The sequence below is a fragment of the Aquila chrysaetos genome, chromosome 1 (assembly GCF_900496995.4).
Source record: "Aquila chrysaetos chrysaetos chromosome 1, bAquChr1.4, whole genome shotgun sequence".
NCBI lineage: Eukaryota > Metazoa > Chordata > Aves > Accipitriformes > Accipitridae > Aquila > Aquila chrysaetos.
Genome location: NC_044004.1, coordinates 81,619,204 through 81,638,216, shown reverse-complemented (window position 1 = coordinate 81,638,216; position 19,013 = coordinate 81,619,204). Strand labels below are relative to the sequence as shown.

The 19,013-nt window shown below is 40.0% G+C and overlaps 1 protein-coding gene across 1 annotated transcript in view; it reads left to right on the top strand.

Annotated features, from left to right (window-relative positions):
- Positions 1-19,013, top strand: part of ANK2 (ankyrin 2) — a 266,851-nt gene that overhangs the window by 143,123 nt on the left and 104,715 nt on the right. The window contains exons 10-16 of the mRNA XM_030020810.1: positions 6,993-7,091; positions 9,206-9,403; positions 12,418-12,516; positions 12,688-12,786; positions 15,308-15,406; positions 16,538-16,735; positions 18,727-18,825. Coding sequence (XP_029876670.1) covers positions 6,993-7,091; positions 9,206-9,403; positions 12,418-12,516; positions 12,688-12,786; positions 15,308-15,406; positions 16,538-16,735; positions 18,727-18,825 — 891 coding nt within the window. The remainder of the gene's footprint in view (positions 1-6,992; positions 7,092-9,205; positions 9,404-12,417; positions 12,517-12,687; positions 12,787-15,307; positions 15,407-16,537; positions 16,736-18,726; positions 18,826-19,013) is intronic.

Here is a 19,013-nt window from a genome sequence, read left to right as displayed (position 1 = left end):
CGTAAATCATCCCTGGTCAAATTTTCCACAACAAGTACCTAAAATGTCATGGTAAAGAGGCATGAAATGGTAATAATATGCTGCAGTCAGGATAATCCGCCTACTCATAAGCACAGTAGTCATACAGAAATGGTCCATTTGGCCTGTGGAATGACAGTATTGAATTCATCTATTTCCTGTTCAGTATCGAGATACTCGTTTTAGACAAGTTGGCGCAGGTGATTGTAAAGGACATCTTGGATTTTAAGAGGTCAAGGTGTATTCCCTTTCTTGCTCACCCGCAAAGATTGACGTGCAGTTGTGAATGAAACTGAAAGAACAGGACTTTGCCCAACGTAGGTGGAAGGCGCTAATTTTAGAGTCTTCTCATTGTCTTGGCTTCCTGCCCTTTGTCAGCTGCTACATTAGTTCAAAAACTGCCAGCACAAAGACATCAGTGAAAAAAGGTATCCTAAAGCACACGTATCCCCGTTTGCACAGGCTCAGCAGCTTCCTCTTGCTTTCATCGTCTGCCTTCGCCCTGCTCAAAGGCACGCGCTGGTGGTCGGCTGCGTGTACTTCACAGTGGGGAAGATTCCAGAGCTTTGGTTTTGCTGCAGTGTGTCTGTGGCATGATCTTGTCTTCATGCCAGCTGTTTATATCGTCTCGGTGTCTTTTTCTTTTCCCTTCGCTTTGTCCGCATGCCTTGTGTGCTTTGCTATGGCCGTGAGTATGTAGGGTATTGAAGAGGTAGGTTGTGTGTCGCATGCCGTGCATACGTGTGTTTTGTACTTTAAAGGACAGACTTCCGCCTCCTCCACCTCGGTACTAACGCGCTTGCCTTTCCATACTCGCCTTTTCATTTCTTCTGAGGAACAACTGCGTTCTTCCAGTAGGTCAGATTCACTGCACTGAAAAACAGTGGAATTACATGTACTAGAATATTTCATTGCCGGATAGCCTGGGCTTTTATTCTTGGTCTCCATACCGCATCAAAATAAGCTCTTTGGTTAAAAAAGGACTCGTTGCTTTCACTTAGTTTATTTTTAACTTGCTATATTACATGACATCTGATGATGCATAAATTAAGATGCAAAAAACTTATTTTACCAGATTTTAGATGAGCCTCAGTACTTTAATTTTGCAGAGTTAATCTGTGAAATCTTTTTATGTTTGAAAATGTTCCATTGGAATGATCCGTTAGGAGCCCCTATATTGTCTAAAAAAAAGAAATTAAAATGTATGTTCTTCAAAGGGAGTAAATTATGCATGTGTCCTACTGTTCCATAGTTAATGTTGCATGTCAGAGGAAAGCCCTGCTTAATGCAGGAACTACATGTTTTTATTTTCTATACATTTCATAACGTATTTGCTGAAATTTTATGGCATTTCTCACTAGATTATACAGATGTAGAGTTGCTAGTAAATCTGCTCACTACACTTAAAATACTAATTTACTTAAATTTTTTTGGCAAGTTTAACCATTTTTCTCAACTCACTACTAAATAAGTTTCTAAAATGTGGAATTTAATTTCTTTTTTATGTTGTGTCTAAAGCAAAAATGTGAACTCCATTCCCAATTATATTAATAGGATACTTTTATTAGTACTATCTGTTACATCTGTGTTTGTGCTACTTCTGTTTACATACAAGCCTTATCTGGAGTTTTGTTTGCTAAGCAATTAATGGGTAAAGTTTCTTATGCTAAAACATTTCATATTTAAAATCTTAGTCAAACCTATATTCTCTACAAGTTTACGTGAGTAAGAAATTCAATGACATATGTATGTTTGTTTAAAATCTTAAAATCAGCTAAACTTCTGACCTGTACAAGTTACGATGGTAGACCAGTGGACTTGGGTTTCAGAAGCAATTCTGCAGACTGTGGCTTGGAATCAGTATGCAGAAACTTGTTCTCTAAAAGATGGCAGAACGTTCAATTTATGATAAAATCCATGTCATGTGGTCAAGAGTAACGTGGCAATTATCAATTCTCACTTTGAGAGAAGGAAAGCATTTACAGCCTTCCTGAAACATAGTAAGGATTATTACAGGGAGAATTATTTTAAGCATTTAAAAGCAGAGCAATTTCCATATGGCCAAAATATATCTATTTCTATTAAAAAAATATATTCTGATATAACGGGATAGTAACAGTAAGGATATGCAGGATATTGAAATCTTACTGACTATTAAAGGGGTTTACGAGCATTCTTTATGAATGCAGTTTTTGTAATATCTCTGTTTTTATCATCTCTATATAAATTGTCTAGGAAAAAAAAGAACAAGAGAACAAGAATGTGAGGCTTTTTTAGTTTGGGTATGCTTTTTTACATTTAAAATACAGTGTTATTCACAGGCCTTTGTCACTTTAGTGGTATTTCTATTTTTGTGGGACTATGCAAACACCCTTAGAAGGGGGGAGGAACACGTTCACCTGTCTCAGACGCTGAAGTTGTCACACATTTTGTGTTCTTCCTATTGAATCTTGCCAACATTGAAATTAAATTTTTTTAGCTCCGGGACTTTTCTTTAGACTCCTCTTGCAGGCTCTTGTCCAGAATATTTACAGTTGAAAAAAAAAAAAAAAAAATCCCTGGAATGAAACAGAGCGTCTAGTCTTGGAATGGAAAGCTTATTGTGTGGGAAAGTAAACATGTTGTGTGCCTGGAGCGTGGCAGCTGGAGCTGGAGAGGGGAGTAGATGTGATAATGGTCGGGAGAAAATCTGGTATGCCATTTGTGTTGGAGAAGGGCCACAGAAAAGAAAGGAGGCTCAGCTGGAGCTGAAAGAATTGGAACGTTGGTCACAGAGATGTATGATACCAACAGGAAAAGAAAAGGAAGGAAGCTGTGGGGGGGTGGAACTTGGATTTTGGTTTGGTTTGGGGGTTTTGTGGTGAATGTGCTCGAGACACCCCTTAACACTCGTCCTGGGAACCTATTGAGTTTTATTTGTAATAATGTCTCCTTTCACATATATTCATCCTGCCAAAATAGGCATGGCTCTCTGCTATTTCCACATGGTAGTGGGTTTCCTACCATAAAGCCATTGTAGCAGGATCCTAACCCTGTCTTGGCACTATGCTATATTTACAGTGGTTTTTTTCCTGCAGTAATGCTGCTGTGACATTTTCTCCTAGTCTTCACACATGCACAGACCACTAATAATTCATTGGCAGTTTTTGCCATTCCGAAAGCAATGTCAGATTATAAATATCTAATCACGATGCAGATATTTTCTGTAAAAAATATAGTAGATTCATACAATGTTTACAGGGGAGCGGGAGGGGATGTTGTACAGATTATCTAAGCAAGCTACATTGATGGTGACTATTATTTAGAATTATTTATGTCAATATCTTATTACTCAAGCAAATGCATGGTATTTTTTTTGCTGTATTTTTAAAATTTGTACATTGAACGGCAGACCTGGAGGAATACTTCAGAGCGTGGTTAATTATGCCAAGACTCTGAGAGCTTAGAGCAAGAGGGAGACTTGCCTTGTGCATTTTTATACAGATGAGGTTTCATAGTAATGAAAAATGAACAAATGAAAAGGCCTTTACTCGTGGAGAAAATTTAGACAATTTTGCATGTCTAACATACAGAATACTAAAATTTTATTTCACCCTTATAAAAATGAGAATATGCAGCTGCAGTTTAGAAGAATTCTTTGATAATTTGGCCTTTGATGTTCATGTGCTGTCATCAGACTTGGTTCAAATGAGCGCTGAATGTGCGCAACTGTCCTTCTGTTAAGATGCTGCCCCTATCATTTCCCATTGAGAATCTCTCGTAAGCACAGCTTTTTTTTATCTCAGTCTCTGGTAAGCTGAAGTAAAGCGTTTTAATCACTGTGAAATGCCCCAATAATTTATCTTCCTGAGCCCTGCAGTTAGGAGTCATGGACAGAATTCAGAATTAATTTTGCAGGTTAAAAAATGACCAGTGATTGATTTTCAAGAAAAAAAGGCAAAAGTTTACCTTCTATTTTCAGAGCCGTTTAAGAGGAAATTAGGAGTGATGGAATTTCATGGCTTCCATACATACAGAGAGGATTGTAGTGTCATTTTTAACAGTGAACCAGCTATTGGTTACATTGCAAAGCGTGAGCTAGGAGAGTGCCACGTACAGGAACAACAGGACACCAGGTGCAGGATGTCACTTGGAAGATGAAAACATTTAACTTTCCGTTATATACTATTTGGGATGAGGAAGTAAATATTGGACTTCTTCAAATATAAGATTGCTGAATTTCTTGTCTCCCAGCGCAGTGGCCTTTGTGTTTATGGGATATCCATTATCTGTGCTTCAGAATTTGTGTCTCTCTGACCCAGTGTTGTATGTCCTGTCCTGTCGAATGATGTGTTTGATATTTTGGTCAGCAAGTGTTCTTCAATTTACATGGTGTACCAGTTAGCAATGGAGTGATTAAAAAAGTACATAGGCATACTTCTGCAATGGACTCCAGATCACTGAGGTTCATTGCAAATAGATAATGGTGCAAACCAGGACTAATTTGGTATACCAGTTTGTTTCTTGATGTTGGCTAATGTCAGTTTGTCCTCATTGTATTACGTACTAATTCTTCTGGTAGAACAGCTCTTTGCAATTTCTCTCATCTTTGAAGAAAACATATAAGAAAAGATAGAATCTAAGGTATTAAGTATAAAATAATTTTAAAATATACATGCTGTTTTCCCCAGGGCAGAAAGAGGGAAGAGGGTTATATGGGAAGGCTGCAAAGCATATTGCTTCATTCACCTACTGGAAAGTGCACAGATAGTAAATGATGATGCATTTATAAAAGGTATGACAGGATAGAATAGGATAGGTAGCAAATTTTTATCCCTACTTTCAGAGGTAATTATAGATAAGAACAGAGGAGAAATCATGCTTTTTAATGATTTAGTTCTTATTTTTGTTTTAGCTAGACTTTCTTGTGGAGTTGATGTGTTTCTTAGCTTGTATTTTACTTCTTTCTTCTCCCTCTGGGGATTTGTCCTGTTTTTTTCAAGGGTTCCCACAATTCTACCTTTCTTTTGCTGTTTTATTAAATAGAATAACATCAAAGTCACTATGCAGGTAGGGAAAGTGAACATCCCACATGGATTGAAAATGTAGAGCACAAAAGGCCAGAAACTGGAAAGAAATACCAAATAAATACCTTTCCCAGAAATAAGTTTGGGATATATTCTCACCTTAGTAATGCAAAAGGGAATTATGGGTATGAATCCCTCTGGCAGCAGGATGAAAATATACCTCAGTTGTGCTTATAAAGGCTTGATTTAGGGGACACTGAAGTTTCAGTGCAGAAAAAAGAAACAGATCAGCTAGTGACTCCCAGTTCCTTTACATTCACCCAGTCTGCCAGGTGTTGAACAGGCTTGAATTCTGCTTGCGGGTTTGATCTTGCATCTGTTGAATTTCATTGCAAAGCTTCCCTGGGATTTAGTGATGCCTCTGCCTCTGAGATAGTGAGCGTCAAGGCGCACCTAACCCTGTCATGTGTTTCTGAAATGTGTCTGGAAACAGTAGATAAGTGAGGGAGAAGAAACTGAAGAGAGGACTTCAGTTCTTCACTGCAGGGGAGCTTTGTTGCACTGCTGACTCAGAAAGGTGCTCTGTGCTTTTGAACCTGAGGATGAGGGAGGATCTACTTCTTGGAACTACTTTTTGTAGAGTATTACAGGGCTATGTTTGCATAGCCAAAATGATGTTGCAATTGCAATGGCACTGTGCAGTCTAGAGCTGCTTTGAATTTAAAAATGTTAGTAGTAGAAATAAAAATATAGCAGTGTAGACTTCCTCCAAACTCCAGCAAGGCAAACAGTCTATCTGTGTATGAAGCAGGATCTCTAAGTCGTACTTAAGGCCATGATTTTGCATTTTTGCTACTTTTTAAACTTCTAAGTAATAAATCTGTCTCAGACCAGTATGTTCATCTTTTAATCAGGCTGTTACTGAATTCTTCAGAAAGCACCCTAGAATAATAGCATCTGCCTCATCTAAATGAGCAGTGTGTCTCAAAGGGAGAAGGCTTTTCTTGTGATTAAAAGCTATTACCATTTCACCTTTATAAACCTATCTCTGTTGAATGAGTATTGATGACTTGTCTGACTGCATGCCTGAACAATATCAAGGTCCAATGAGATGAAAACTTGGGCTTCTATATTTTATGTATTTTCTTTTTTCTGTCATTCAGCACTAATATCCTTTTGCAACCATTTTTCTTGCCTCATATTTCCTGTATTTTTCTGTATGAAGTCCAAACTGTAGCAGAATTGCCCAGAATGCATTCTCCTAACTAAATGTTTCATTGACACATCTTTTGCTACCACTGCCGTAATCATTACTGAGTAGCCTAAGCAAGTCTTTTGGTATAGGGTGGCATTCTGCAATGGAAAAAATATTGCAAAGTTGGTGGTTTCACAGCAGTTTTAGCAAAGAATTGTTAGCTCTTTGTTCACCGCTCAATTGCAGAAATGAAAGGTTTTGTTCTGTTTGTTTCTTTTTCTCTGTTTTAAAATCCTCTTTCTCCTGCTGCGTGTTTAAAAAAAACCGAATTCTGGAGTAAATTTTCCCATATGAACATTTCTTATTTCATCCCTGCATCAAAAGCGATCCAAAGGACAAGGACTGATTAATGGAGCATCCTTGGCCCAGCACACATTATCCAGGGAGGGGCAATACAATCTCAAAGCCATGCAGAGGAGAAGGAGGGGAGGAGGCAATGCATGATCACATTATCCTCTTTGATAAGAGATTTCAACACACAATGGGCTTCCTCTCTGAAACTGTAACCTTAAAGTGTCCTTTACTGGTGCAAGGAAGAACAGGGATGAAACTTCATATGTTGGAGCCAGCTTTAGTTAGGAGTCAAAAAAAAAAACAAACAAAGGAGCTTCTTCACACGCTTGTGGGGCTGCATTCCTGGAAGGCTGTTCCTCAGAGTGCCAGGACAGACAGCTGGGGATGTGCTCATTTGTTTTCCCTCCTTTTACTTTAAGGATGGACTCACTCCACTCCACTGCGCTGCAAGAAGTGGACATGACCAAGTTGTGGAGCTGCTGCTGGAACGAGGTGCCCCGCTGCTTGCACGGACCAAGGTGTGTGTCTTATTAGGTAGAATATGTTAACAGCTCTATGTAACTTTCCACAGAATTTTCAATGTCACCGAAAGGACAAGGAACATTTCTGTTCTCCCAAAGGAAATGTATTAATGGGTAGAATGATCCCAAATAAGGTTTTCTTACATAGTTAGGGACTATCCTTTCCAAATATATGAAACGGTATAAGTTTCTTTGCTCCTCTCTGTAACATCAGACTAAACACATGCTATACAGTGCTACTGCAAGCACTTCACTTTTGTTGCTTCCTAAGACCGTAGGACACAGAGATTGGAAAGCTGGGTCAGTCACTCCCGAGCGATGGTTCCTGGTATTTATTTTCCGATCCTTCATGTAAGCTAACTAGAACCTGTGACTTGCAGCTTCTCCTAGTTGTTTTCATGGACTATTTCAGACTTGGAAAATTATTTCAGTGTGTTCCTACTGATTTCTGAAAAGCACACATCTAAGATTAATGCATTTCCTACAAATACTGTCCCTTTGGTCAAACTAATGAGAGAAAGATACTTGTAGTATAATAGCAAACCCCACTGAGCAGCACTTCACATCAGTAAACTTCGGAGTGCCTGACAAAGGTAGCTGGTATCATTAGTTGGAAAACAGTGAGACACAGTATTGCAATGATATGCTTGAGGTCCCCCGGAAGATCAGGAGGGACGAACAATTTAAATATTAGTTTCAGACCATTGCACAGTTTACGGGGCCCCACTCCCTCAAACATGGCTCAAAACAAGGGCGATTGGTGTATTTTGACCCATAGTTATCCTTATTGGAGACTTAAGATTTTCTCTTTATAGTCTTTGGGAGGTTTTATCCCCGGGTTGCAAGCATATCAACTACATCAAATAAGGATGTGCTCAAGCTATGCATCCTTGATAGCACCAAGTAGTCCAGGTCATCTGTTTACGCAGGAGGGATCCACAGGGAGATCGCAATTGTAGGGAAAAGATTCCTTATAGTTTCACTGATTCCTTTGATGGGAGAAGGTGTTTAGGTGAACCTCATGTGTCAACACCCTCACTTCTCTAAGAGGTAGAGAGGCTCAGAAGAACAGACCCTGCCACATATAATGTGCACACTTCAGGCAGGCTTACCAGATGTTGCCAGTCAGGACAAAATATCAGCATTGCTGTGGCAGCATCTGGATGTCCCCACAGTGTTGAGAACTAAGCAGAGCAGAACTGTCCAGTGATTAACTCCCTCCTTCCAGGTGACAAATAAACAATCAGTTTGACCACACCAAGTCAGTTACCTCCTCAAGTCTGTATGTTATAGTCTACCTTCAAAGACGTAGTGCTTTTTAAGTATCTTATTGCATGTACAATGAAATTAAGTTTGAAAGCAACTTCCTCTTCTAACTTACAGCTGAAGCAGGTGATTCCAAACTGGAGACAGACAAATATGTAAATATAAAAACAATTTTTTTCTGAAAACAACTTGTTACACATATTAATAGCAACAATTCTCTTTCCTCTTAATTGTCTATCTTCCATGGACTTCAATATTTAGAAAAAGATCTATTAAAGCCAGACAGGGCTACAATACTCTTGCTTCCACTGCCCTTTAAGTGTTACGGTTTGAACAAAAGGTCCAACCGTGGTGGTGGTTGAAGGTATAGTTACCCAGAAGCTCAGGGGTCAGGTTTGTCAATATACTTTTTTTTTTTTTTTTTCATTGAGCACTTAAAGAAAAAAATATAGGTTTGTTAATAAATACGGTGATGGGTAAGTAGGTGCTTTTCTGCTAATTAACATACAACCTATGTCTTAGTGTTATGATGAGTATCCCCAGAACTGTCTTTTAAGGTCAAGATATGTTTTATTAAATCATGAGGCAAGACCCTTAGATTCTTTTGCTTTGATTAAATTCTGATTTTAGTTAATTATATGATGTTCCTCTAAAGTTGCCTGTATTTGCTGGAAGGGGAGGGGTGGCTATAGCTTTTTTCAGTTTTTCCTCCAGTCCATAGCTCAGATGTGGCTCTGTTTCAGTGATGGGGGTACTCTGCAAACTCCTGATGGCATCCTTCTAATATATGCCACGATCTAAGTGAGAGTTACTAGAAGTTACTGTTCTGTTTTCTTTTGCCGCAGAATGGACTCTCTCCACTTCACATGGCGGCCCAGGGGGACCACGTGGAATGTGTCAAACACCTACTGCAGCACAAAGCTCCCGTGGATGATGTCACGCTGGATTACCTGACTGCCCTCCACGTGGCCGCACACTGCGGCCACTATCGTGTCACCAAACTCCTTCTGGACAAGAGAGCCAATCCCAATGCTCGTGCCCTGGTAAACCTGTCCCACCTGTATAACAAAGCTATCCAGGGCAGATGAGTAGCTCTTACCGGTAAAGCTAAGTGAAAACTCTGTCAACAAACTCCACCGACCTTAAATAGTTGCAGTAACAACAGGGGTTGTCACACCTGCTGGTTACCAGTATTGTATCTCGTATCATTAGGCCTAGTCACGGACCACGTCCCATGGCAAGTGGCTGTAGTATCAGGTCTGGAAGCTCTACAGAGTTCCTAAAATGAGAGCCGTTTCTAGCTGATGCTAACATAAGCATTGGTATTTTACTGAATTAATAGTTTGGTTTTCCATACTATGTGATATGATACACAAATAATTTCTAAGCTTTCCTCTGAATCAGTAAGTTAATTGGCATGGAGAAAATATATTAAAAAGCTAATATTTCTGCATTTATCAAATTATGACATTCCCCTCTATTAGGTGCCACTTTTCTTCCTTTTCAAAAAACAGTTCTTCTGATGCTTACAGGAAAACAGGTATGATTCCTTTCACTCACTGCTCAGACCATTATCCCCTCACTGAGAGAAAAACGTCACATTTGGCTCTGGGAACATATAAAGCTTTCAAGAGTCTTTAATCTATCCAAACCCAGACAAGATTCCAATTTTCTCTAATAGGAAGTGTCCCCGTGAGCTGTTAGCTGGATGGAAGGTAAAATACCAATATATTACACTCAGTGGGGGAAAGAAAGAGACCGTGAACACTTGAGATACTTCTGCATGGCAAGAAGTCTGCCATTGCCTGCTGTATTCAGTGCCTCCACAGAATTTCCACCGCAGGCTAGTCTGATGTCTTCCCCAGCTTTTTGACTTAAATATGACCCTGTGTTTTTCTGTATAGGCTCCCCCCATCCCTTACTTCCTTGGAACTGACTTTTTATTGATGCATTTTTCTTCTGCCCTCTCATTTTTCTTGGCCTGCCTATACCCGCAAATCCTGTAACCCCTCTTGCTTCCTCTTCTTATGCTTTTCTTGTTTTGTCTTTCTCAGTATCGTGTTCACTTGGTTGATCTTTTTCAATGCTGTTTTCATCCTTTCTTGTTTTTCTTGCCCGTCTTCTGATTATCTTTAGCTGTACTTTCCTCAGCTACCCACACATACACATTATGTGCTAAGCCTCACATCTTCTTTCTTTCCTCCCATGACCAGAAATATACCTTCTGTTCTTCCCCCTCCCTCCCTCCCTCCCAGAGAAACATCTGAAATGAAAGGAGAACACCCTCAGGCCGCTGCCTCTCTGCTCTCTTCCCTCCAGACTGTTTTTTTTTTTTTTTTTCCTCCCTCTTGTTTCCTCTCCCACTGGGGACTTGTCGCCTCTGGCTTGTTTATAGTATTTAATATATTAAATGATGCTTGTAATTTCTGGTAGTGATATGTTTTTTCTGCCTTTTCCTCTCCCCCATCCAAACTGTTCCTCACTTAAATAGAAGTAGCAAAATTAAATCAACTCAGGCAGTAAAATTAAGTGAAAATAGGGAAACTTCTGAAACAGGAAAACTCCCTATGAAATATATTGAGAGATGTGCGGGAGGTAAAATATCTAATGGTTTTGATTCCTTCTTTAGAAATTGGAGAAGGCTAATAGTAGTAATAATATTCAGCCGAGTCCTGTGATGGAATAAATTTTACAAATAATTCATTTTCAGCTAGATTAAAAAAAAAATAATTGTTAACATTTGCAAAATGATTTGGGGATACAAGCACTATGTGAGTTCTCAGCTTTTTCAATTTGTATATGCTTTAAAGCACCTTCAAATCAACTAGTAATTAACATTTTCCTTAACAGAAGCTGACAGTAGAATAATCTGTCACATGCCTCTTTCCATGAGCTAAGATATCACTGATAAGTTCTGTTTACTGCTAGTTGATTGTTTAGCAATACTGATGCTTTTCATTAGAAAATATGGCAATTTTTCAACATTATCTAAGAATGTTACCTATGCTTTTAACTAAAATGTTCACATATGGTGAATAATGTGTTTGCTTAGCTTTAGGCACACACTTAACCTGCATTAACTATGATAGTACATAAAAAAAGCTGGAAGTCAAAGCATGTATTACAGCATAAAGTATGAAGACTTGCTTTGATTTGGCCCTCAATCTTACTGAATAAGCATTTCTGAAGAAATGAATATGAGCTGATGGTGAGCACAACACTAAACCTATTGTCTCACAATAAAAAATGCTAGCTTGCAGGCTTGATTGAAGATGTTTCCTCCCCACCCCCCTTTCATTCCTGTCCCTGCCCCATTTAATTTTAATTCAGATGAGGGCCGAGACCTTGCTTACAAGGCTTCATGACTCAGCAGGGCAGGAAGGGGGGCCACAAATACTTCAAGAGTGAACAGTTTGTGTCGTGAAAGCACGGCCGAAGTAGTGATTATTTATTTAAGATACCTCACAGAATGCGCACACACGCACAAACATCAATACAGTATACTGTAGATTGATGCATAAATGTAAAAATAAATACACGTAGATGCTTAGATTACAAGATATTCAAAAAAGAAAAATGAAATAAGGTAGAATCTGGAAGAAGTACTCTGTTCTTTTCCTAGAGAGGTATAGAATATGCTTTATAAGTTTCAAAAGACACTAACTGATTTCAAAGCGATCACTAGCATTTCTTATATTTTCCGTGTGTTAGGCAATCTTGGGAACCACGTTAAGTCATCCTTACATACACATGCGTGCAGCCTTCGGAACCACATACATACAGACGTGCACGCATACACTTGAAAGTCAGAACGGGCATGTCTGTATTTGGTTTTTGAAGGTGGAAGTTCAGTTTCTCTCCATTGCCTGAGAAGAAAGCAGCGGCACTGCTTTGTTCTGCCGCAGACTACTGGGAGATGTCTGTAATTCATAACCTGTTGTGCTTAAAGAACAATTGCTTCTGGTACTCTAACACTTCTGCTCCCACTGTGCCAGCATAGAGCTGTGTGGAAAGTGTAGCTGCATGTTTTTAACTAACATGACTGTCTTTTGCACAGAATGGTTTTACTCCACTGCACATTGCCTGCAAGAAAAATCGCATCAAAGTCATGGAACTCCTGGTGAAATATGGGGCTTCAATCCAGGCTATAACAGAGGTAGAAAAATGTTTCATGTCCTGAAGAAACATTTCCTTCTCTCTCTCCCTTTTTGCTTCTTTTTTTCTCTCTCCTCTCATGCCTCACTTTCACTTATGTTTTATTTAAACAAAGAAGCCCCTTCCCTACGCCCGTGCAGAGGAGTAAAACTGCTCTTGCTTTGTTTCGCAGTCGGGCCTCACACCAATACACGTGGCTGCATTTATGGGCCACTTGAACATAGTCCTCCTTCTGCTGCAGAACGGAGCCTCTCCCGATGTCACTAACATTGTGAGTATGGCTTTGACTAGAATCCTCTGTGCAATACCTCCTCCGAAAAGGGTCTGGCCTACCATGTAGGTCAACCAAAGGTCACATTTTAATGATACCTTCTGCCTTTATTGCATTTTAGGACAAATTATTCTAGCACCTTTAGTGAAGAGGGGAAAATGGTGATTGTATATGCGTTATAAGCCATCTGTGGTTTCATGTATTCTTCAACAATGCTCGAGTAGGTAAAGTTTCCCTTAGAAACAGACAAAGCTCACCAAATACATCCAAAACTGATTATAAGCCAAATCACAGGGAAGACTCTGTTTCCGTTCTGAAAGATGAAATTTAAGTCCAAATGGCTCTGATTTCTGCTTGCATAGCTTCACTGGCTGCCATGAAATTGTGTCATTTGTATCAGTGAAAGGGTATTAAATGCTTAAAACCTAACAATTAAACAAAAAGGAAAAATGTTAAACTCAAGATGTTCCTCTTATACAGGAAATTCCAGGAACTGGTGCCTTTTGAAAGAACATGCTTAAATCTAGAAAATGTGACCTTTGGGAGGTAACACAAAATGCAGAACCTGACTTAACATAGAAATCAGTGTTTGTATACCAATAGCCTAGTTACCAGGAACATAACAATAAAAAGAACATGGTAGTTTTCTGAGCTGTATTTCATAGATATCTTACTGTTCAAGTTTGTCAGTATAAACAAATATTCAACTTATGACCACCTGCACTTTGAAAGCAGCTTTTTACCAGTAAATAATGTTATAGATAAGTGTTCCCAACAACAAAACAACAACAAAAATTTAGTAATCCAGGTCCACTGGACTCATCAGTTTTTCTCTGTTAGAAAAATCTTATATGGAACCTAGTGAAAACGTTGAGCACACTGAGTTGTTTGCTTGAATCATTAGAACAGATTTTTCTTACTGCTTTCATACTTTTTTAAAGAAGCAATCTTTACATGAAAACTTTATTGATGATATGAAAGCCAGCAAGAAATGCTTGTGGAAGCAATTAAAAGTATTGTGTTACCGGACATTTGTGTGCAAAGTTTAACACTTTACAATTTATGTTACACAGGTGTCTTGGCTTTTACTTGGTAAGCTGAAGTTCCCTGTTGAATTACTAACTGTTTCCAAGAGCTAAATTGCTTTGCTAATGCAAGTACAAAAGGGTCGTTATAGAAATTTGATCTTTAGAGTGCGTGAAATGTAAAACTTACGCACATTTTAAACAGCTCATTCTTCAGGTAATGAAGTTTATATAGATGAAATTCTCTACTCAGATTTGTAGCTAGGGCTGTGGGATTTTGTTTGTTGCCTATTTACTAACCACAGCTGGTAATACAATGTTAATTTAAAAATGACAAGATAAATCAACTCCTGGTGAAGAGGGTTTGCTTTAATTAGGAATTCATAATAGTAGGCAAGCACAGGCTGCTTCTTTCCCTACATCTGGGCAAAGGACAAGAAGACATGATTCCTGATTCTGATGCAAAAGATCTCGACCAGAGCGTTCATTTTGGCAATTGCAGTTTAACTTGATAATCATGGGGGTAAAGCCTTACAACGGAATATACTCCAGCTCTAGAGTGAGGAGAAGGAACAATTAACACAAAGAAGTGATCAGTCCTGCTGTGTTAGCATAACATAACAGATAAATACAGAGCTCCTGGTTGCGGAACTGTCCCAGTACCTAATGTACCAGTTACCGATCAGCTGCACAGGGACTGTTTTAGTCCACTTTAGGACAGTGCAAAATTAAGCTAGAAACGCCACTGTCAAGGAATACTCATTTTCAGTGTTCCTTTGCAAACGTATGCAAGAAGTAAATGCTTTGAATGTATCATCCGTACTTCATTATCCTGATCTGAAATTCCACATCACTCCAGTCAGCTTTCCAAAATTTCATATTCTCCTTCAAATTCTGTGGGCTACAAGAGGCTCGAAACAAGATTCATTCCATAGCCTGCAGACAGAGCCACGCTGCTGAGCACAGATTTTACACATCTCATATGCTGGCTCAGTTGTGCACAGCCATTGCAAGGCCTTTTAACGCTGCCAGCTCCACACAGTGTGCAGGAAGAGACCATCTGGAAAAATATCCCTTTACATCTTGAGGCTCATGTGCGTCGCAATCCCTTGAGAGAGACAGGCTCAATATACTCTCTTATCTCCTGTGCGGCACACAAGCTGATGCACTGTTACGTAGAAAGCTGAGGAACATATGTGACCAGGGGAGTCTATATGGCAGAATTTTCTATAAGCCAGGATTTTCATTCTGACCCTCTGTAGTCTGAGATGACGTTTGTCTGGGATCACCGAGTTCGCAAATGAGAGCGTACCCAGGCCCAGTGACATGTACGGGCACACACCCTTCTGAACTGCCTGTTACTGCGTCTGAAGCCAGATTCTCAGCTGGCGGAAAGGCAGGTCTCTGCACGAGTTGACGTGGGTGGAATTTACACCGTCAGCGCCTTGTTTCTTCGCGGAGGTTTAGGACACTGAAATGCTTTTGCTTTTCTGCAGCGTGGAGAAACTGCGTTGCACATGGCGGCACGTGCTGGGCAGGTGGAAGTAGTTCGCTGCCTCCTGAGAAATGGGGCCCTGGTTGATGCCCGAGCCAGGGTAGGTGTTCTGCTTACAATTTTTTTTTGCTTTCTCTTACTCAAAAACATAGCTGAAGCGGAGGAGCAATTTCATTTTTATTTGATCTGTAACCTATTTATGCATAGATCTTCCAAAGAGAATGTGTGTGGTGGGCTGACCCTGGCCGGCAGCTCAGCCCCACTCAGTCATTCACTTACTGCCCCCGCAGCAGGATGGGGGAGAGAACTGGAAGGGCGAAAGCAAGAAAATCTCTTGGGTTGAGATGTAGACAGTTTAATAGGTGAAACAAAGAAAAAAAACCCACAAAACCAATCCCCCTGCCCCCCCAAGTGATGCAAAGGCGATCACTCACCACCTCCCACAAGCAGACCGATGCCCAGCCAGTCTCTGAGCAACAGCTCCTTTGGAAAAACTCACCCCCTATTTTTATAGCTGAGCTTGACGTTATATGGTACGTATTATCTTTTTGGTCAATTCAGGCCAGCTGTCCTGGCTGTGTCCCCTCCCAACCTCTTGTCCACCCTCAGCCTATTCCCTGGGGGGACAGAGGGAGAAACAGAGAAGGCCTTGGCGCTGTGTAAGCGCTGTCCAGAAACAGCTAAAACACTGGTGTGTTATCAACACTGACTTGGTCAGAAATCTAAAACAGAGCACTGTATGGGCAGCTGTGATGAAAATTAACTCCATCCTGGCTAGACCCAGTACAATGTGCCTGACTCAGACCGGCACTAGCTGTTCTATCTGAGCAAGGATGTGCACAGCCATGTCCTACAACTAAACATCAGAGGTTCTGATAGCAGTTAGTGCCAGATTTTGAAACCATGGGGACTTTTTGTATAGCAAGGTACAGCTGTTGTAAAACAAATTAAGAACACAAAGGGGAGCAAGTGATGCTCAGTGATGTGCGCTATCTGCTTGATAAAAGGAAAAAAACATGTTTTTCTTCATAGTTCTCTCTGTTCTAATAAGACATTGCTGAAGCTCATCGCAAAATTAAACTGTGAGCCCTCCATTACTGTCTTTTTTTGTACTATTACTTCCTATGATTTTTGCAAGACAAATGCCTAGATAGATCTACTGGGATCAGCCACAATATTGTGTTCAGGGTGGTTCTACCTGTGCTAATTATCCACTCGATTTGAGTTGTAGGAAGAACAGACTCCACTGCACATTGCTTCTCGCTTGGGTAAAACGGAGATCGTCCAACTTCTGCTACAGCACATGGCCCACCCTGATGCCGCGACAACTAATGGGTACACTCCACTGCACATCTCTGCCAGAGAGGGACAAGTTGATGTCGCATCAGTTCTCCTGGAGGCGGGTGCCTCGCACTCCATGTCCACCAAAGTAAGACAAAATGCTTTGTGTCTGTATTCCAGTAGCACAGGCAGTGCGTGCCACCGCACGCCTGTTCCATGAGGAATGTGCTTTCACATTGAGAAGTTGAACTAGTTTGGGTCTTCTATTTTGTTCTTACTTAATCAACAGCGATCCAACAGACTGAAGTCATGTATCAGAAGTTAATCAAATTTTGACATGTTTTTCTGTTATCTGAAGTTGGGAGTTTGGTTCCTGCTGGAGCCAAATGCAGATCATGATAAATACATGGTCCCAACAAGTTTAAAATGTACACAAAGTCCTTGTTTCTCTCTTTCCCATTGTGTTCTGGGTAGGGCTTTTTTGGCCAAAATTTTCAAAAAAGAAAAGGGGATGATGACGATACTTTTTTTTTTTTATGAACAGGCCTGCTTATTCTTCAGTACCCTGTGTATTTAAATAGTAGAATAATTCTGGTCTGTGCTAGCTGAAAGGAATGTTCCTAAAACATAAAAGTCAGCATCTGTCCGGTTGCATCTAATGCTGAATCTATTTTCAGTGGCTCTATAAATGACGTGTCATATGACACAATAGGCTATTTTGTCTGGTGTTATAAAAGAAATAGTCTGCAGAATTGTTATTGTTTTGTTAACTGAAAATGTTTACCAATAGATTCCTAACAGAGTGATGAACATGTAAGAAAATAGATAGCTGTGAATAGAATTATGTGCCAAGGTATCTTTTCCAAATTTATCACATGTGACTAAGTGAGAATCACTTAATCCTCACTGTTGTTTTAGGTTTTAAAAAAAGTACCCCCGATTTTGCCGCTGGAGCTTAAAAGGTATTTTTGAACAATGGGGTGTCTTCCAGGGTTTAGAAGACTAAACCAGCAATTTTCAAATTATGATCCATGGATTACTGGGAATGCTTGCTGTTCTCCTTTTATCCAGCTGTTAAATCACATTAGAATGGCTAAAAATACACTAAGTACTTTCCTAATTTCCCATATTGCTTTATGGCAATTGCTTTAGTACTGCAGGAACATTCTATAATTATGAATAGAAGATGTAGTCCACTAGATAATCTCTCTACAAACCTGTGATTCATGAACTGGAAACATTTGAGATTCCCTGACGTAAACTCTTTTTGAGGTGGGATTAATGGAACGAGACGATAATGATAATAAACATTGCACATCACTTATGTGTCAGGCAAATAGGTCATTGTAGCTCCCCTGGAATTACTGTCAGGGTGGCGGTGCAGTCTGCCACCTACTGTCTTGCATCCATGAGTTTTCCTTATCAACATGTTTTTTTAAATTAAAAGAAGAGGCAAAGAGCATGTTAGTTTGACATAGACCTCACACCTGTGCTGCACTGACAAGCGTTATTAAAACAAATAGAAAAGGACTGTTTTTAAAAGACAAGATTTTTAGTCTTGCCACAGCGTGTTTCCAAAACCACTGCCATTGAGTCAGGCGTGACTTTTTTTAGCTGCAGTTCAGAGGCTGCAGCAGAACTTAGTGACTGTATGGATACATGAGTCCAAATATAAACCGTTCTTCAACAAACTCTAAAGGAGGAATATGAAGTTTGGAGCTTTTCTCACTGAATTTAGTTGGTGTTTCATTGTTACTGGCAACAATTGATATAGGAAATATTTCTAAAGCTGTCATCACGAAACTAAAAAGTGCAGCTGGTTTGGAGTAGAAATTTGAACAAATGCCTTCATTGCCCACATGCACAGTGCATCTTGCTAGTAGAGTCTGTATCAGATAAAATATCTGCCTGCCTGACAGCATGTATATAGGAAAGAATAACGAAAGGGAAAGTATTTTCTTGTATTTCATGCTTCTCAAAGTGCTTTCAAGAGATGATGCTCTTTCTAGGTACGGCTGTTGATTCTGCGAGCTAGAATGTAGGTTGAAGAGTAAGCGCTTAATACATAGTTGTAAAAGAGAGGATGTCAGCATGACCTTTAATGGAAACATCTGCTTTTTATCTCCTGGAATTTTTCAGAAGGGATTCACACCTTTGCATGTGGCGGCCAAATATGGGAGCCTGGAAGTGGCAAAACTCCTGCTGCAGCGTCGTGCCTCTCCCGATTCAGCTGGCAAGGTACTGACGAGAAAGAGGGGAAAAAAAAAACCGTCAGCAGCGTTTTGGATACCTCCTTAAGAAAGAACTGTGTGAAACACGCACGCGAAAGAAGGCTGCAGCAGCTTTCGCATGGCGGCCTTGGCTTTGTCAGGGTCGCGTTCCCCCAAGGGTGACGGTTATGGGGGCCGCGCCACCGAGCGTGTCGG